General features: G+C 35.2%; 1 protein-coding gene across 1 annotated transcript in view; it reads right to left on the reverse strand.

Annotated features, from left to right (window-relative positions):
* EYS (eyes shut homolog) overlaps positions 1-16,775 on the reverse strand; it is a 704,733-nt gene that overhangs the window by 470,015 nt on the left and 217,943 nt on the right. The window contains exons 19-20 of the mRNA XM_064707313.1: positions 6,771-6,968; positions 3,810-3,931 (exon numbers count right to left, since the gene is read on the reverse strand). Coding sequence (XP_064563383.1) covers positions 3,810-3,931; positions 6,771-6,968 — 320 coding nt within the window. The remainder of the gene's footprint in view (positions 1-3,809; positions 3,932-6,770; positions 6,969-16,775) is intronic.

Raw genomic sequence — 16,775 nt, forward strand, 5'->3', positions numbered from 1 at the left:
TGCTCTTTTTCTATTGTCTTCACCATCCCATAGAAAGGTCAGAGTGAGTTAGTGGCTGTGTGGTCCTCAGCTGGCAGCTGGATCAGCCCCTCACGAGTGTCATTTCTTGTGCCTGCTCTTCCTGAGGCATTGCTAATATAACATTGTTATCTAATTTCAAGCCTCTGTATTATACCACATTACCAATACCAAAAATGAAGGATACATATTGCAAGTGTCATTCTGACAATGGTAATTCATCCTTACCTTGAAAAAATGCATCAAAGGTATTTGAGCTGCTTGACTGTAGAATGAAGCTTGTATAAGGGTAGCTGATTAATTATTCCCAAACCACCAGAGGGTCTAATATGTCTGACAGTGGCATGTTCTGTCATATGATAACTTGCTGTATATAATTCTTGGATAACTGGAATTTTCAGATGCAGTAGAAAATCTGAATCTCCTTATGCTGATGTAGTTGTGCAATTAAACTTTGTATTTCACCTATCCTGATCTCCCACCAGAGAAGGTTTAGACTAGATATTAGGAAAAATGTCTTCATTAAAATGGTGTCAAGCATTGGAACAGGCTGCCTAGGGAAGAGACTGAGCCACCAATGACTCAAGGTATTTATTTACCAGGTGTGTACGTGTGGCATTCGGGGATGTGGCTGAGAGATGAACTTGGCGGTGTTGGGCTTACAGTGAGTTGAAGATCTTTTCCAAAGTAAATTATTCTGTGATTCATCCCACAGTCCAGATGTTTAATGCCACCCCCCAACTTGGAGAGCCAAGGTAAAGTCTGTGAAATTTATGTTGCAATTAGAGCACATATTGGAATTCTTTCTCACATTCAGATCTTTGGTCTTTGACTTGTATAATAAGGCTGCTGTAATATAACTTTGAAAGAAAATGGTATTTGATGCAGAAATTATGAAACTCCTGAGATCTCCATCTGTTTTTAAATCTTCCTTTATTATGCTTCACTTACTTCCTATCATCCAGTTTTTTACCTTTTAGAAGGTGAAGAGAGCCTGTAAATGAATTTTTAATTTTTTAGAGGATTGTTAATCCATTATCTGTTATTTTACAGCTGCAGAAAAAGAAGGGATGGGTCTTCTTCCATTTTTATGAATATATGTTAATTCATTAATCCTCTTCCTGTTGATCACTGAGGAATCTTGATGTATAAACAGGTAATATTATTTGGAAAAATTTTGTTACACTTCGATCATGAATACAATAAGAAGGACATAGTATGTGAAATAATATAGGCACATGTAACTGAATAATGGAATCACTTAGTGAACAAATGTTTTAGGTCCCTTTCTAGATTCAACTTAAAAGATGATCCACATGAAAGTTATTTCAGAAATGTATATAATAAATGTTAGTTTAAGTAAACATACTCTGGAGAAGAATAGAGAAGGAGAAATTTAAATATTGAATAGAAATGAATTATTATTACTATAGCAAAATAATACCAGAATTTCCCAATTTATTTTCAAAATCACTTACTTTTCTACTTAGCAAAACCCATTCTGGTTGGGGCGGGGGAGGGAGGATTTGAGAGTGAAATTTTGTTGCTTTTAAAAATGCTAAAGAACAATCCTGTAATGAAGAAAAATTACTGAAAATTTTGAATGTGTATTAGCCAACATCAAAATGAATCCTTTCACATAAATGATTGCTGTAATATTGACAACATAGGTAAAAACTTTTGAAAAAGCCTGAAAAGGATCAAGCACAGAGTTTAATATGACATCTTGCTGTTAAGTTTCTACAACATTTATTTTCTGCAGATACTAACTGTATCCACATGGATGTTTTGAATGTCATGCTTTCTCAGGAACAGTAGTTTGAATGGATCTCACTGATTTGCTGTGCTGTGTTCCATTTAAAACAAAATTGCATAGGCCTGTGACAAACAAGGTGAGAAATATATAGGAACTACAGAACAAAAATAAACACAAATGAGTCAAGGAAAAACAACGGATGAAAGACATGTGAAGAAAAAATTAAAACAGTGTTTGAAATTGCAGAGAGCTACTATTCTTTGTCATGCTAAATTTTGCCCAAATGATTAAGTTCTCCTGGATCAATATTTCAACTCATTTGGTGAAGCATAGCCAAAATTCTCAAGGGGTAAAATAGATTAATTTTATTAAAAATCTGTATTTTTCTCCACTTCCAGCACCTTGTTTTTTGGGAAGAATGTTGTTTAAGCTGCATACAAAACTCCATTTTGTCAGTCTCAATTAAAAGATCAGCTGCAGTTAGGAATAGTACCTGTAATGTCAAGATTTGCAACATACTCTCCTACAGAATAAGACAACACATGAATGGGAGGCATAAAATTTATTTTGTGGAATGCTCTCTAGCATGACTTTAAGACAGCAATATGTGTCCAGTATGAGATCTGGAAATATTAACTGCAGTCTAATGGTAGAAAAATATGCATTTACAATAGTATCCAAAGAAAATAACAAAAGCGCTACAAACCCTGGTCTCCATATCAAGTATTTGATTTTGTCCAAGGTGTTGACTAATCCTTGAAACATGTTATAAAACCCCCACCAAAATATTGTACAGTAAGAAAAATCTATGGAAATTAGAGAATTTGAGAAAATTATTTTGAAGCAGCTAAGTTTGGTTCAAGTTTAGGAAGTAGTGACAATTGCTGGTTTCCCTCAGGATTTGTCAGAAAAAAAATGCAGTTTCTTTATGCATGTACTAAGACAAGCAAGCAAGCAAAAAACAAACAACCAACCACAAAAAAAGCAAATCAACCAAAGAAACCAAGCAAGGAAAACCCCCAAAACCCACACCTCTCATACACTTCAGGGTTCCTGAAATTGCAAACACTTTCAGCAATAGTGTAGCAGTCAGTGGTACGTACAGGGCTGCTCAGTTCACCCAAAGTGAAGATTCCAATGGTGGGAAGCTGAACTGTGGATTGTGCTATGTCCTCAGTGATCATTGATTGGTGATTAGTTGTTTAGTTCATTCGATATATAGTCACCTACACTTAAGCTTCATAATATAATTTGAATTCTACATTTATCAGTTTAGCATTCTCACAAATGTGCTGGTAGAAACTAGAATAAGAAAGAAAAATGCTCTCCTTTCTTCCACTTTTTTGATTTTTTTTTAACTGGTAATTTCTCTGACAGCCTGAATGCTTCTTAAGGAAAATATTCTTACTGTATGATCTTAGTGTCTCTGTAGAGTACGATGAAAACAAATTGCTTCTTGACAGATTCCTGGAAGGAGTGACAGAGAACATGGGCCACCTCTGGTGTTGAAGTTTACACCATGTGAATCTCTGTCATCTTTCCTCTCATGGAGGAATCAGGTGATAGAATGATTTTATTTCTAAGACATGTTATTTTTAACACACTTCGTATCTTTGAAACAAATGTATCTGTGTAATTTTGAAAATAAATGCTGAAGTACTTGAAGTAAATCAGTTTTCTTGGGGAAGATACTTTTTAAGTCCCTTTGAAGCAGTGCAATTGGTGTAAATGAGTATTCCTGTCACTTATAATGAGGTCACAAATACACATAGTAGAAAATTTTCTACACCTTTTGAATTCCCTATATAACCACATTGACCCAGTAACTGCTTTTAAATGATAAAAACATTCCTCTTTCCCACTGCCTGTAAAATTACAAATAAACAAAAATACCAGTGTCTGGAAAGTAAGATTATAAAGCCCTTGGATGTATGGATCAAGAGGACATTTAGAACTCAGAAAAATATTGCTTTAGGTTTTAGAATGATAACTTAAAAATCATTTTAATTAAAAAAATTGCTAAATTGCTACTCACCAGATGTAGATCAACACATGTAGAATTGTGTTCACAAGCATTGACTGTGCAGTCATCAATGTCTTGGTCACATTTTAATCCTGCATATCCTGGGTTGCACAAACAATAGAAGCCATCGACAACTGCAACAGAGATCGAACTTCAGTGCTAAGAGTCATAACAACTGAATGTAGTAAATTTACTAAGTTCCAGTTAAATAGTATCTGGAAAAGATTAGGACCAGGTTTATTTAAATGGTGTGGACATGTTAAAAAAATTGGAATAAATAAAATGTCATCTCAAAATATCTTTTAAATATGGAAGCAGATTCATGTACTGCAATATTTACACAATGGAAATATTTTGATTCAAGAGTTATAAATCAATGAGTTAAAAAGTGATGTTAAAAGTAATGAGTAATTTTCTATCATAAAACAATCACAAAATACATAACATTCTACCTTTAAAATGATATCAAAATAAGATATGGCAGGCAAAAAATGTTTGGTTTATTGGTTGCTTTTAATGTAGTTATTGCTATTGTAAGGACTTCCTCATATTATACCACTATATTAAGAGAAAACTTACTTGAGTTGAATTTTTCTATGACTCTTGTTAAGAATAACAAGATAATCATATGAATTCTGTCTCTTTTTCATCATTAGTAATCCAAATGGTGAAGAATCTTTAGAGTGCTCCATCCATATATGGAGTTCATGACAGAAAGAATCACACTTCTTGCAGGCCTGCATTTATTTGAACCTCAAAGGAGTCCCTGGGTTCTTCATTATCTCTGAGATTTACCATAGAATCTATTCTACCATCGTGTCTGTACACACAGCTGCTACTGTATTCATTAAATGCTTTTAGTCCTTCAGCACAGGAGCATTATTCATATGCTAAAAACTTCCCAACTTCCTTAGAATTCCTGCTTTCTGCAGCCAGTGCACATAGGGTAGAGGAACTCAAATGTCTGCATGATAAAACTCAAGCCAGAGGCACCCCAAGGACAAGCTGTTGCCCCAAAAACTGGCACTTTGTCAGCATGAAGAACTTTAATACAGCTCATCTGAATTCCAGTTCAAAAATATCTCTAAACCCATGTAGACCGCATAGAAAACATCTGTAAATGTAATAGGAGATAGTCTTAGCTAGATAGAAGATGAAGTCACTCACCTTATTCCCAGATAAGGAAATATATACTTTTAAAGATATTTCATTGAAACTGATTTTTATTTTTATTTTAATCAGGAGAGTTTTAGACAATGATGAATTTAGTAATTTGGGCTCAGTTCTTAAGATCTTATCTGAAACCAGTAGGCTGATTAGATCTTCTGCAAATTTTTCTAAAAAATATACATTTCATGGAAGTTTGTAAATTTTTTTTTTTTTTTTTTGAAAAAGGATGTGAGGAAAAAGTAGAGAGATGTAGAAGCAGACAAACATGGTTACTCAGTGCTTAAAGTGTGGACCCTATGTGGAAAAGCTGAGCAGGCTTGCTTAGTATTAGACCTTTGGGGAAGTGTTCATAGTGAGAGGGCTATTTAACAATGACTTCCAGGATACTTGCACAAGTGACAGAGCTGGAATCCCTTACTAGCGCTAGGAGGTATTATGAGGCAATGGCCAAAAGTTGCAGCTCAGGAGATTTGGATGGAACTGGAAGAGTGTGAGAACTGCCAAAGTAGGTAATTGGAATACACTGCAAGAATCCGTGTCTCTTGGTGCTGTTTGAGTCCACTCTGGCTATATATGGACCCCAGCCCACACGGTCTTACAAGGCTGAAAGCAAAAGACGAGAAACGCTCTTGTCCATGAGGGAATGAGTGTCCTGTCTATTGGCTTGGGAAGAGATGCTGCAGGTTCTGGCCACCTTCCAGGTGGAAAAGAGGGCGTGACATTCCTGCAGAGGACCTCTTCCCCCAACCCCATCCCAAGAAGGATGGGAGAAAGGGAAGAGGACCCGGCCAATGGGATACCATTGAGGAGGGGCAGGGAGAGGGGTAACCGGGGGCGAGACCACCAGGGGGTATAGCAGAGAGGTACATCAGGGAAAAATTATGTGATGGGAGAAGAGAAAAAACAATCTACGTTACATAACATACTCAGTACAAATTTCCTATCACCCAGTGCAAAACAACAACTAAATAAACTATTTAGTGCAATACAACGATACGCTGTCCCAAAGAGTTAGTGAAATTTCTGTCCTTCTTTGAAGGCTTTCAAAACTCTGCTAGAAAAATCCCTGACTGACCTGTTCTATCACTGTTAATAGTCTAGCTTAGTGCAGGGTTGACTACATGACCTTCAGATGTTTTTCAGCTTTCCAGTCAGCATTTTGAGATCCTCTGAAGATTACTACTATTTTTTTTTTTAGTTTTTTTATTTTTAACAAGTATAGAAAATGTCAGATAGATATCAAGAGCCCTATAAAACTTTCAAATAAGTACTCCATACTAAACTTGGCCTGCCGATACAGACAGAATATAGTAGGATAATCAAGTTGCTTTTAAAACCTTTCAGTACATCTTGCAATGAAAGAATAAGTTACACAGTTACATGCAGAAGGTAAACAGGTACACCCTTTTACATTAGTTTAAAATTAGGCAGAATTTCTTCACTTATTAGAATTATGACATATAATGCCTAAATGCTCCATGAGCTCTTTTTCAGCACCTGAATATTCTCTCATGAAATATGCAATATAAGATGTTTTTGGTTAATTTAGGTATCAAAGGAGACAGCACAAATCTCATTAAAATTTCTCATTAGCTGCAATTCTGACCCCCTGAACACAAAGACCCCAGTGCCAGGAGTTGAGGCATTTTGGCAAAAATATTCCTTCTGGTACAGGCTGCGAAGCTTCAGACAAGCTGAATTTCAGTAAATTATCCACTGTTCTCCCCAGAGCAGCTCAGCAGCTACAGACACTTCAAGAGAAAGACTACCCTACATTAAAGTGAGTAACCAGACTGAACTCACTGTCATAGCAGTATCCGTGGAGGCAAGGGTTAGAGCTGCACTCATTGACATTGATCTCACAGCGTGGACCTGCAAAGCCCTTCACACACTGGCAGTGGAATCCAAGGGGAAAAACGTCCAAATTCATTTCTTCTATGCACACAGCTCCATTCTCACAGGGATTGCTGGCCTCACAAGGCCTAAACTCACAGTTCAGACCTGAAAAAGAAAACGGCAAAGCTGTCAGTGTTAAATTAATGAATATATCCCTGCAGCTGCTGTCTATTATGAGCTTTATTTTCTTTATAACTGTGGTTAAAATCGAGTAGGAGGGTCTCAGAGGTACATATATGGATATTACCATGCAGAAACATCTATTTGCTTGGTATTATTTAAATAAAAAGACAATTTATATTTTGTTTATATTACTTTATATGATACAATACATTTTAAAATCTAATAGCTATCTCACAGGTTTTGATAGATAGATATATCTTCCATCTTTTCTCTTAACCCTTGTGCCTTGAACAGCTCAAAAATGAAATCTTTTAGAATGTATTTAAAAACAATAAATTTATTTTGATTGAAGCTTGCTGCTTGCTATTTTGTCTTGATAACCTGTTGTCACAACTACCACGTGAATTGTTCATACATTAATCTACAGTAGTGAACATGAATTAAATATATGTAACATTGTATAATTGTTCTGCTCATCATCCATTACTGAACACAAGTTATTTTACTGAAAATATGTACTTATTTAATCATGAGTGAATACCTTCTTTATTTATAAAAATTCTATACAATAGAAAATCTTGCACAGTCCCGTTGTAGTCTTTCCTTACTAACACTCTTGTATAGCAGATTATGTACATTTATTTGGACTACCTAAGGAACTGTGTGATTGTGGATCTTGGGTCACAAATGCCCTCATCTAAATCTTTAATTTGCAAAAATTAGATAAAAAGAGATTTAAAGGTCCATAAATTGAGCCTTAATTTGTTAGAACATAAAACACTGTTTCATGTTTTCCAGTACTGATAATGGGAATGAGGGTGGCAGAGACAACTGATATCAAATGGGTTTGGGTTTGTAAATCTGCCTGCATTTTCAGTCAGTGCTGCTGGAGGCAAGTCTGTTCTTTGAGGCTTACTTTCAGAAAGTGCTTGGTGACTCCCAGGGCTGTAACAAACTATGCACAAGCCCCTCTGAATCCCCTTGAAGCCTTTCCATAACTACTGAAGCTGTGTCTATCCCATGCTTTCTGGTGGAGCTTCCCAGGGTTTGCTGTGCTCCGAGCCTTCTGCACTTCCCCAGTGCCCTTGCCTCCACTATGGTTGTCCAGCCATTCCTTTTTGCAGCAGTTTCTCCCTGTCACAAAACCCTCTGACAGGCTGTAACCTTAATCCAGTGATGGGCAGTGTCATGGACAAAATAGAAACAACTTGAGGAAAACTGATTGAATTAACTGTCAATTAGAAATGGCACAGGATTGTAAAAAGCAAACACAAAGATAAAAACACCTTTCCCCACCCCTCTTTTCTTCCCAGACTCAACCTCACTCCTTCACTTCAGACTCCTCTACCTCCTCCTTACCCATGAATAGCACAGGGGGATGGGGAATGGGAGCTGTGGTTATTCCATGGCAGCTCTTTGACCCTGACACTTCTGGCTGTGTCAGTGCAGATCCCCCACAGGCCACAGCTCCTGCCAGAAGCCTTCATAATAATGAAACAAACACTGTCCAAAATGTCAGCAGGATTGTAGGTGAGCTGACTGCTTACTGTGGGATGGTCATTTAAGGGCTGAATTCTAAATGCTTTTAATAACAAGTACAACAAGAAGGAATAGAACTGAGGTTAAAAAACATCCAACAACCCTTTGACCCCAGTAATGATGCTGACAAAAGAGGAAAAAACAACACAAGTTGTTCCCTGTCTTTATGCTTATGATCTCTCTGATGCAGGATGATCCTGCTAAAGACAGACAGCACTTTCAGAGCTGGAATTCATGAAATTGCACAGCAAAAGAAGCCATATGGCTCATTGAGATTTTGCCCTCAAGTTTCCATATTTATATCACAACAGCTTGACATGAGTGAAAACCCTGCTGATTCCTAAAGTGGAATAACACAAATAAGCTTAACACATGGCTCACAATCCTAAATGGAAATGACAGATGATCCAGTAATGCAGTACTTAATTTTCTTTACCTGGAGAGGCAGCTTTATGTTTTCATCTACCTTCTGTGCACTTCCTTTTCTCTTTATACTCATTCAGGAGCCCATTTATCTGTTTTTCAGCCACACCTGCTTGAGGTCCTGCACATTGGAAAGAACTGTGCTTTGAGGAAATGGTCTTTCAAGATAAGTCAGTGGGCTCAAGACAAATCCTTTTCCCCTTCAGTGCAATCTCTAATGGGAGCTAGCCAAACAGATTTCTGAGCTAATGAAAACCAGCTCACTGAAGTTTGGAGTCATTATTATGCTACTTGAATTTTGCATTTTTCTCAAGATTATGAACTCTACCATCTCACTGCCATTATTGTCAGTTGCTTCCTACCTCTACACCCTAAGCTTCCTCTTGCTTATTCACAAATACAGAGTACAGTTTTCTCACCCTGCAATTGCTTAAAAAATTTGACAATATGATGAATTACTTGTGTCTTTCCATGTTGTCTTTTCAGCAGAAGTCAGTGTGATAATATCCCAAGGAGAACTAATGTTCCCAAGTCTTTTTTCCTGTTTCCTAAAGATGACTTCATAGACTATTTTGATCAAGCTGTCTGTAGAAGACATCTACATGAAGTGTTTCGATCAAGCTATCTGTAGAAGACATCTACATGAAGTGTATACATTTCTTTAAATGGTTGCCATTCCACTCTGCCTGATCTACTACTAAGTCTCTGTCCATCTAACTGAGTTCTTTTCTCTGAATCAATTAGTTTTTTTAACTATCAGTCTTGAGAGTAATAAGACTATTCTGTTATTCAAAGAATCAGAGCTGTTGATATTATCTGAATATATTTTTGTTAAGCAATTAGTTATCAATGCTAATCAATACAAGAAGCAAGAAAACAAGAAAATAAAATTGGATGAGTTAATGTAGAATTTTTTTTGAAAATGCATATTCACACAAAAAATAAGGGTGGATAGAAGTAAGTTGCATAGGAGTAGGCAGTAGAGGTTGTACACTTGCAAAACAAGTTCACTTGCTGCTGCTGCTCTAATATCAACATTTTTTTTCAAAGCTGTAAAAAAGATGTATAATTAAGGATAAATCAAACAGCAAACAGGCTGTAAGTTAATTTTTTAAATAAAATAGCTTAATCTTAAAGCAGTTTTTATGTTTTCAGCATTTTCTCTCTCTTCTAAATATTTGTTAAAGAATTTCTGAACAAATATTTTTGTACAAATGTTTTATTGTAGCTGATTAATTTCAATAAATCTATTTTGTTCTAAACATGAAACTTTTCACTTGATCTGAAAAGTTTGTGAAGCAGCAGGTCTGTGATTGTTGACAGAAAGGAATGCTGTGCCAGGAAAACAGTTTATAAACTGTCTTCTCTCCATGACATATCAGAATTTTTAAATTCAGAGTAAAGAGGTAATGTTCATTAAACAGTTTAATGAAAAAAAGAGAATGTCCAATAGATGAAATGTGAAATAATCCATCACAGAAGTTCATTGGTTAATTAATAAGTTCAGGTAGTCTTCACAACTGTGCTTATTTCCTTTAGACAGATTTAATCTTTTTGCTTGTTTAATTCTTAGCTATATTTTATTGATTGCAATAATAGATCATCTTTAATGGGCAACTAAAGGCCTCTCTATTAGAATAAACCTGAACAAACCTCAAAAGTATATGCACAAACAATTAAATTAAGCAGCCTGCTGAAGGACAATTTCCTTTACAGTTGCACAATATATTGCAGCAAGTATTATATGTATTTATCTACATTTAAGCATATACTAATAGCATATAGTATGCTTCTCTATGAGCATACTACATATAAAACAATTAATAGTTAATTTGGAAAATATTCTCTTTTTTTGGTTTAGGAGTGGGAAGCATATTGCATGTTTAGAAATTTCATTCAGCTGATATTAATGAGTTTCCTTTTCTACTGTATTTGCTTATAATACTTCTAGGATAGAATTTCTAAATAGCATAAATGGATACTGAAAATAGATTTTATTTTGCTGAAACAGACCATCTTTTAGGGCTATTGCTAAAAGTCAAAAGCTTAATTTATAAAAATGACATAGAAAATAAATTGCCTGAAATAAATTTCTATTTCTTTATGTGAAGCTACTGATATTTGTTTGTTTTATTTGCTCAGCATAAATGCATACATGAAATGTACATGATGTGTAGTACTGAAGTTTCCTATAATCAAAAGCGACATCTCTGCAATGCTGGTATTCTTTAGGAAAATAATCTAATAAATAAAACATTTGCTACTAACATTTTATGGAATGAAATCTGACAATAGTTTTCAAATTCAGCATTTTTCTGTAAAAGTATGGCCTGCAAAATGCATCTCATTTGAGACTGATGGTACAATTATGACAATATAGTGAAAATAAAATATCTACCAGAAAAACAAGTGTGTCATTTGAATGGCAGTTTCCCAAATTATAACAAGAAGTCTGGTAATGGTGTTAAACATGCATTCATGAGGACAAGAAACTTTCAAGAGCTAGCAAGCAGGTAGCAGCACCAGCAATGTGGTTTTGTGATCACAACATCACTGCAATGGCATTGTTTCAGTCCTTTTTAACTTTTAACAACAGAGCTGAAAGACTCTTCTGACATTGACATTAATCACTACTCTTTTCCAAGACAAATTAGACAAATTGAATTCTTCACAATAAAAAGAAAAATATATTTAGATATGGGAAATTACTCAGTGTTCAAAGGCACTATAAAGTTATATAATGACATTCCTGCCCACCCCCCAATCCCTGCCCCCAGTCTATATGAAACTTACTGGCTTTCCCAAGATAATCCTTTTGAAATGAGGGGATACAAAAACTTTAATTCAAAAGTTATTTGATCACTTCAGAGAAATATGTGGTTTTGTTTTCGTCACCTTTACACAGCTCAGTAGCTCTTGCTCCCAAAGGCTTTCATAAACTTTCCATAACATCCCAGGAACACTAATGAGCAAGAAGTTCGATATCTAAAATCTGAATTCCTTGCAACTGTAAATATTAAATGTCTTAATGCTAAAGATAAAATTGTCTCTACTAAAAGTTCAAAACTTTGAGAAGCTTAGATGTACCTCTAAGCTTGCCATTATTTTAAAAACTTCCTGCTTGCCTTGATCTGCTATGGGACATAAGAAAACATTTTCACAACTGAGATGATTAAAGGCTAGTAAAAGTAAATAAAAAACACCCAAAAGTACCCTGAAAATGGGTAGGAAATAGAAAAAATAGGTGAAGCATGCATATTTTTACATTACTTGAAATTAAGCTGAGTATTATAATATTTTAAAAACTTAACAAGTGTTTTCTTATACTTCAAGTTTATTGCAAATCCATTCTTTTATTTGGAATCCAAATTTTACTTTCCATTAAAGGAATTGCTTTGAGATTCTGTGTATAAACAAAGAAAAGACATTTTCTCTGAAATCCATACTAATTGAAAATCATATACTTTTTTATTTTTAATGGAAGACTATTTGAAAAAATACTTAGCACTTTTCAAGTAAAAATACATTTTCTTATTTATATATGATAATGCAGAGCATGCAAAAGTGCTAAAAGAGAGTAGAGAAGACCCACATCACAAATTTTAGAATGAAGATCACACAGAGGTGTATGCATTATTGCTCCATACCTGTATAAATTTCTGTAAAAATAGAAGAAAGCAGAAATTGAATATTTATTTAGACACATTTTTTCTTCAAAATATGCAAGTTCATAATATACAAACAATGAAGATATATTTGTATCCACATTTGTGAATTTCACATAAAAACACGCTTCACTCTTCTCAGAAACCAAAAGAAGAATTCCACAACAGAAAACAATTAATAAAAATCTATTTCAGACTGAAATATATGGGAATGCTTTTCTTTTAATTCTTTATTTTATCTGCAATAGCATTCAACTGAAATTAATATTAGGTGTGGAAAGCTTACTGAAAAATTGTATCAAACTTATGTTTTCCTTATGGCTTAGGACTTGTGGATGTTAATAATGAATTGCAATAATGGCTGCCTTTCGTTCTGGTGGTCAAACTCTTCTTTGTTCCAAGATCACACTTTCATTTTCTTAAAATTTGAGTGATTAGACAGATATTATTTATATCATTTGATACCAAGATTATAATTTTATTACTTTTAGGTTTTCTATTGACAGATGACCCTCTGCCATAAATAGGCTCACTATGTAGAAAAATGAAGCTAAAAACATTTGCATCAATAGTCAAAAAAGCCCCTCTGGAATTCAGTAAACTGATTTTTGAGGAGCAGCAATGCCTTCATAATTTGCAGGGCAGCCCTGGAAAAGGTGACCATGTTTCAAGTCTTTAAAAATGGTGGTTTGCACATACTTTCTGGAAACATAAGGGCCAGATTTCTATTTGCAATGATTGGAACTTTTATCATCTCCATAACTTAAATCTGCTTTCCAAACAGAGATCTTGAACACCATTCTGGCAGAATGACTGATGAAATTCAAACCCCTTATCGACTGTAGGTGACCGGATTTGCACATGAAGTATTCCCAGATTACTCATGCTGCAAAGGCTTAGAGAATTTTTCTTGTGGATCAAGATGTGTCCCAAGGTGCAAACTAAGAGCAGAGTTGTAACTGCAGCACTTACCTTGCTGAGTACCTTGCTGAATCTGTATGGACAGAGTTAAGCAAGCACGGTTTTTAGAGATGCCTTTGTGTTCTCAGTGCTGTTCTGAAAGGCCACAGCTCTCCTACAGACCTTGGCATAAGTGCCAGACCCTTGTGGATATCTAACATACCCAAAGGCCCCTAAATAGATACCAGAAATGGCTAGGAAAAAAGCTTTCTCTCTGAATTATTTCATTTTGCAGACAGAAGCAGATGAGAGTATTCATTTAGATGGCAGCTTTTAGGAACAACACAAAATGGAATAGAAATATCAGAAAAAAATCCAAAATCCTGCAGTGACTTCATAAATGAGCCAAAAGCAAGTCCCAGCTCATACTGATTTCCATTCAGGCATTACATATCCTTTATTGTTCAAAGGCAATGCATGTTTTCTTGGTAATATAGCCCAAATATGGACACTGCTTCTCTTCCCTCAAAAAGCTCCTATGTGATGCAGACTGCCCTTCATGTATCTATGCATCAGTTTAATTTTTTCCCCTTAATAAAATTTTATTTGGCTGTTCAGTGTCAAGAGCATGGCAAAACAAGATGAAACTTGATGTTGAACAGAGTATAGTGGTTTATGGTCTAACACACAGTTATGCTAGAAAGAGCCAGAGGTCTTGCAAACCTGCCTGTTTGCAAGGGGCTTGGCACAGGAAAGACTGAGGTTTGGCCTATGAGCACTGGAAAAGTAATTGCTCCATTATCTCTACTCCAGCTTTTTGCCTTCATGAGCACTTACGTTTCTTACTTATTATCTGTTTTGTAATTAGCTGTTCTCATAATAGAGTGTCCTGTGATGAAATCTTCATTATTACTCTTGTTTTTTCATAGACTTAAGCTTTTTGTTTCTGCTGAGTTTCCTTTCTTACTAGTTTACTTTCTTTTGCAACATGTTTGATGGTCAATTACCATTTTTGCTTTGATCTTAATTGAAACACATTTGGAGACGTGTCATTAAGGCTGCAAGAAATAAGTAGACATTTCCTCAGAACTGAATTTCAATTTTCCTCTACAATTGCGTATATTTGGTTTAAAAGGTCATACCTATTAGCAACATCCAGACAAAATACATGCAGTGCAGTTTTTGAAATGAGTCATGTAAATAATTTGGATCAAACAATAAAAATCTTTGCTCCATTTATTAAAAACAAGTTACTAAACAACTGGTGGTTTTTCTCTTTTGTTTTTAAGAAAAAAAATCATGCCAACTCTCATAGGACTATCACATATTTAATATACAGTCTCTAATTGAAACTAGAATTTTAATGCTTCCTTCCTTCCTGAGCTTTCTTTGGGAAGAGCAGATTACTGGCTCAGTCCATGTGTTACTGGACTGAGCTGTTACGTTAGAAATGCTGTTAGTTTCACCTTTGCCTTAAATACAGGTGTAGAAAATGGGGAAAATTTGCAGTCCTGGTGTTGGACTGCAAGATCTGCTCTTAGTTATCAATAATACCAAAGAAGAAGAAAACAGCCTTTAAAGTCTTACTTTATCTTCTGTAAAAATGAGCTGGTCTAGAAACTGTAGTGAGATCATTCACCTTGTGCATGATAGGAATGCTGAAAAGCAGCTTGCCTGATACAGGGTAAAATTCTCTCTGCTACATTCTCAGCAAGGACTGTTGTCTAATAGTTATGAGTAACTTCATTGATGTGGCTTAAAAATGTTGGCATTTCAAAGCTCTGAACAATAAGGTTCCATAAATTACTATGATCTTGACAGTTAAAAGAATATTTGAGTGTCCTCAATGTTCTTTCAAAACACTAAAACCACCAATAAAACAGCGTAGATATAAATACAGACAAAGCTGTAGCTTTATTAATTGCAGTGGTTTTGAATATGTTTGAATTTTTAATGGGACAGCTCAGTGTTTTCTGGCAGAGCTATGGGAGCTTTCATTCTACCTTCTGTGAAGTTGTTAGGACCCCTAAATGAGATACAGCTTCATCATGTTTCTCACTCCTTCTGCTCTCTGCCCAATGACTTAACATCAATTCTCTAATAACTGTGATTCTGTTATAGAAAGACTTCAATTTTAGAATCAATATCATAATAGAAAAGTTATTATAATAACTTCCCAGCTAGGACACTCTAATGCAATCAAACGCTCAATAATATTAACAATATTAAAATATTTTGTCTAGCATCCAAATCAAGTTTATCTTCCTTCCTTCTCCCAGTTCCAGTTGCTTGTCAGCAGCAAATGCAACAGCTTCTCTCCTCTCAACCCTCTCTCCTCTGCTTCTGATGTCCACTGATACAAAATTTCTGATATACACGACTATCACTGTTGAACCTCATTTATGATAAAAAACACGTGGAAGTGGAGTAATTTCTGTAATATGCATTTTCAGGTACTAATTTATTACAACCAGGCAGAAGCAACTGTACCAGACATATTAAGGATAAGTCTTATAAGTAAAGAACATCCCATTGCAGTGCATGTAAGGGGCAGCACAGCCATTTCAGCTTTAAAGCATGAGGTGTGATAATGACTTGTACTAAACAGCTTAGTGGCAGAACAGTGCTGAAAGCCAACAGAAACAAAGAACTGGACTTTTATAAGTGGATTGTCATGTTTGATTAATTAAAACATATTCACAAGCACATACAGTACTTCTGGCATAGATAACTATTATAAATGGCAAAAGCATATTATACAAACCTAGATGCTATATTTTTTTCTCTGTTTACCTTAGTCACAGTACAGGCTCAGAGGGGCTCAATAACTTTTAGGATTTCTGTGGTATTACACAGGAATCTCTTTCTCTTACCAGATTAATAACTTACTGTGGTATAAATTTTATTCTCTTAATCAAATCTTGAGCTTCTCCAAATCAAAGTCAAATGAATTATGATGTAAAAGTACAGAGAATATTAAGCTCATTATTTTGTACCATATCAGGACTACAGGTAAACTTAATAATTTTGGAAAAGAGAAAATCAATTTTCAACTCCACGAGGACAAGGAACTTGGCTGAAATAGGATGAAAATACTTCAGCTATCATACTTAGTAATTAGAACATTATTAGACGTTGACAAAGTTGTTATTTCATATCTGAAAGTCTTATAGGTTCCTTCAGTTTTCTCTTGAAATACACATAGGTGGACTGCTAGTACTCTCAAGCTGTTAGTCTGAACATTTGGAAACTCAAAGGTAGT

The sequence above is a fragment of the Zonotrichia leucophrys genome, chromosome 3 (genome assembly GCF_028769735.1).
Source record: "Zonotrichia leucophrys gambelii isolate GWCS_2022_RI chromosome 3, RI_Zleu_2.0, whole genome shotgun sequence".
NCBI lineage: Eukaryota > Metazoa > Chordata > Aves > Passeriformes > Passerellidae > Zonotrichia > Zonotrichia leucophrys.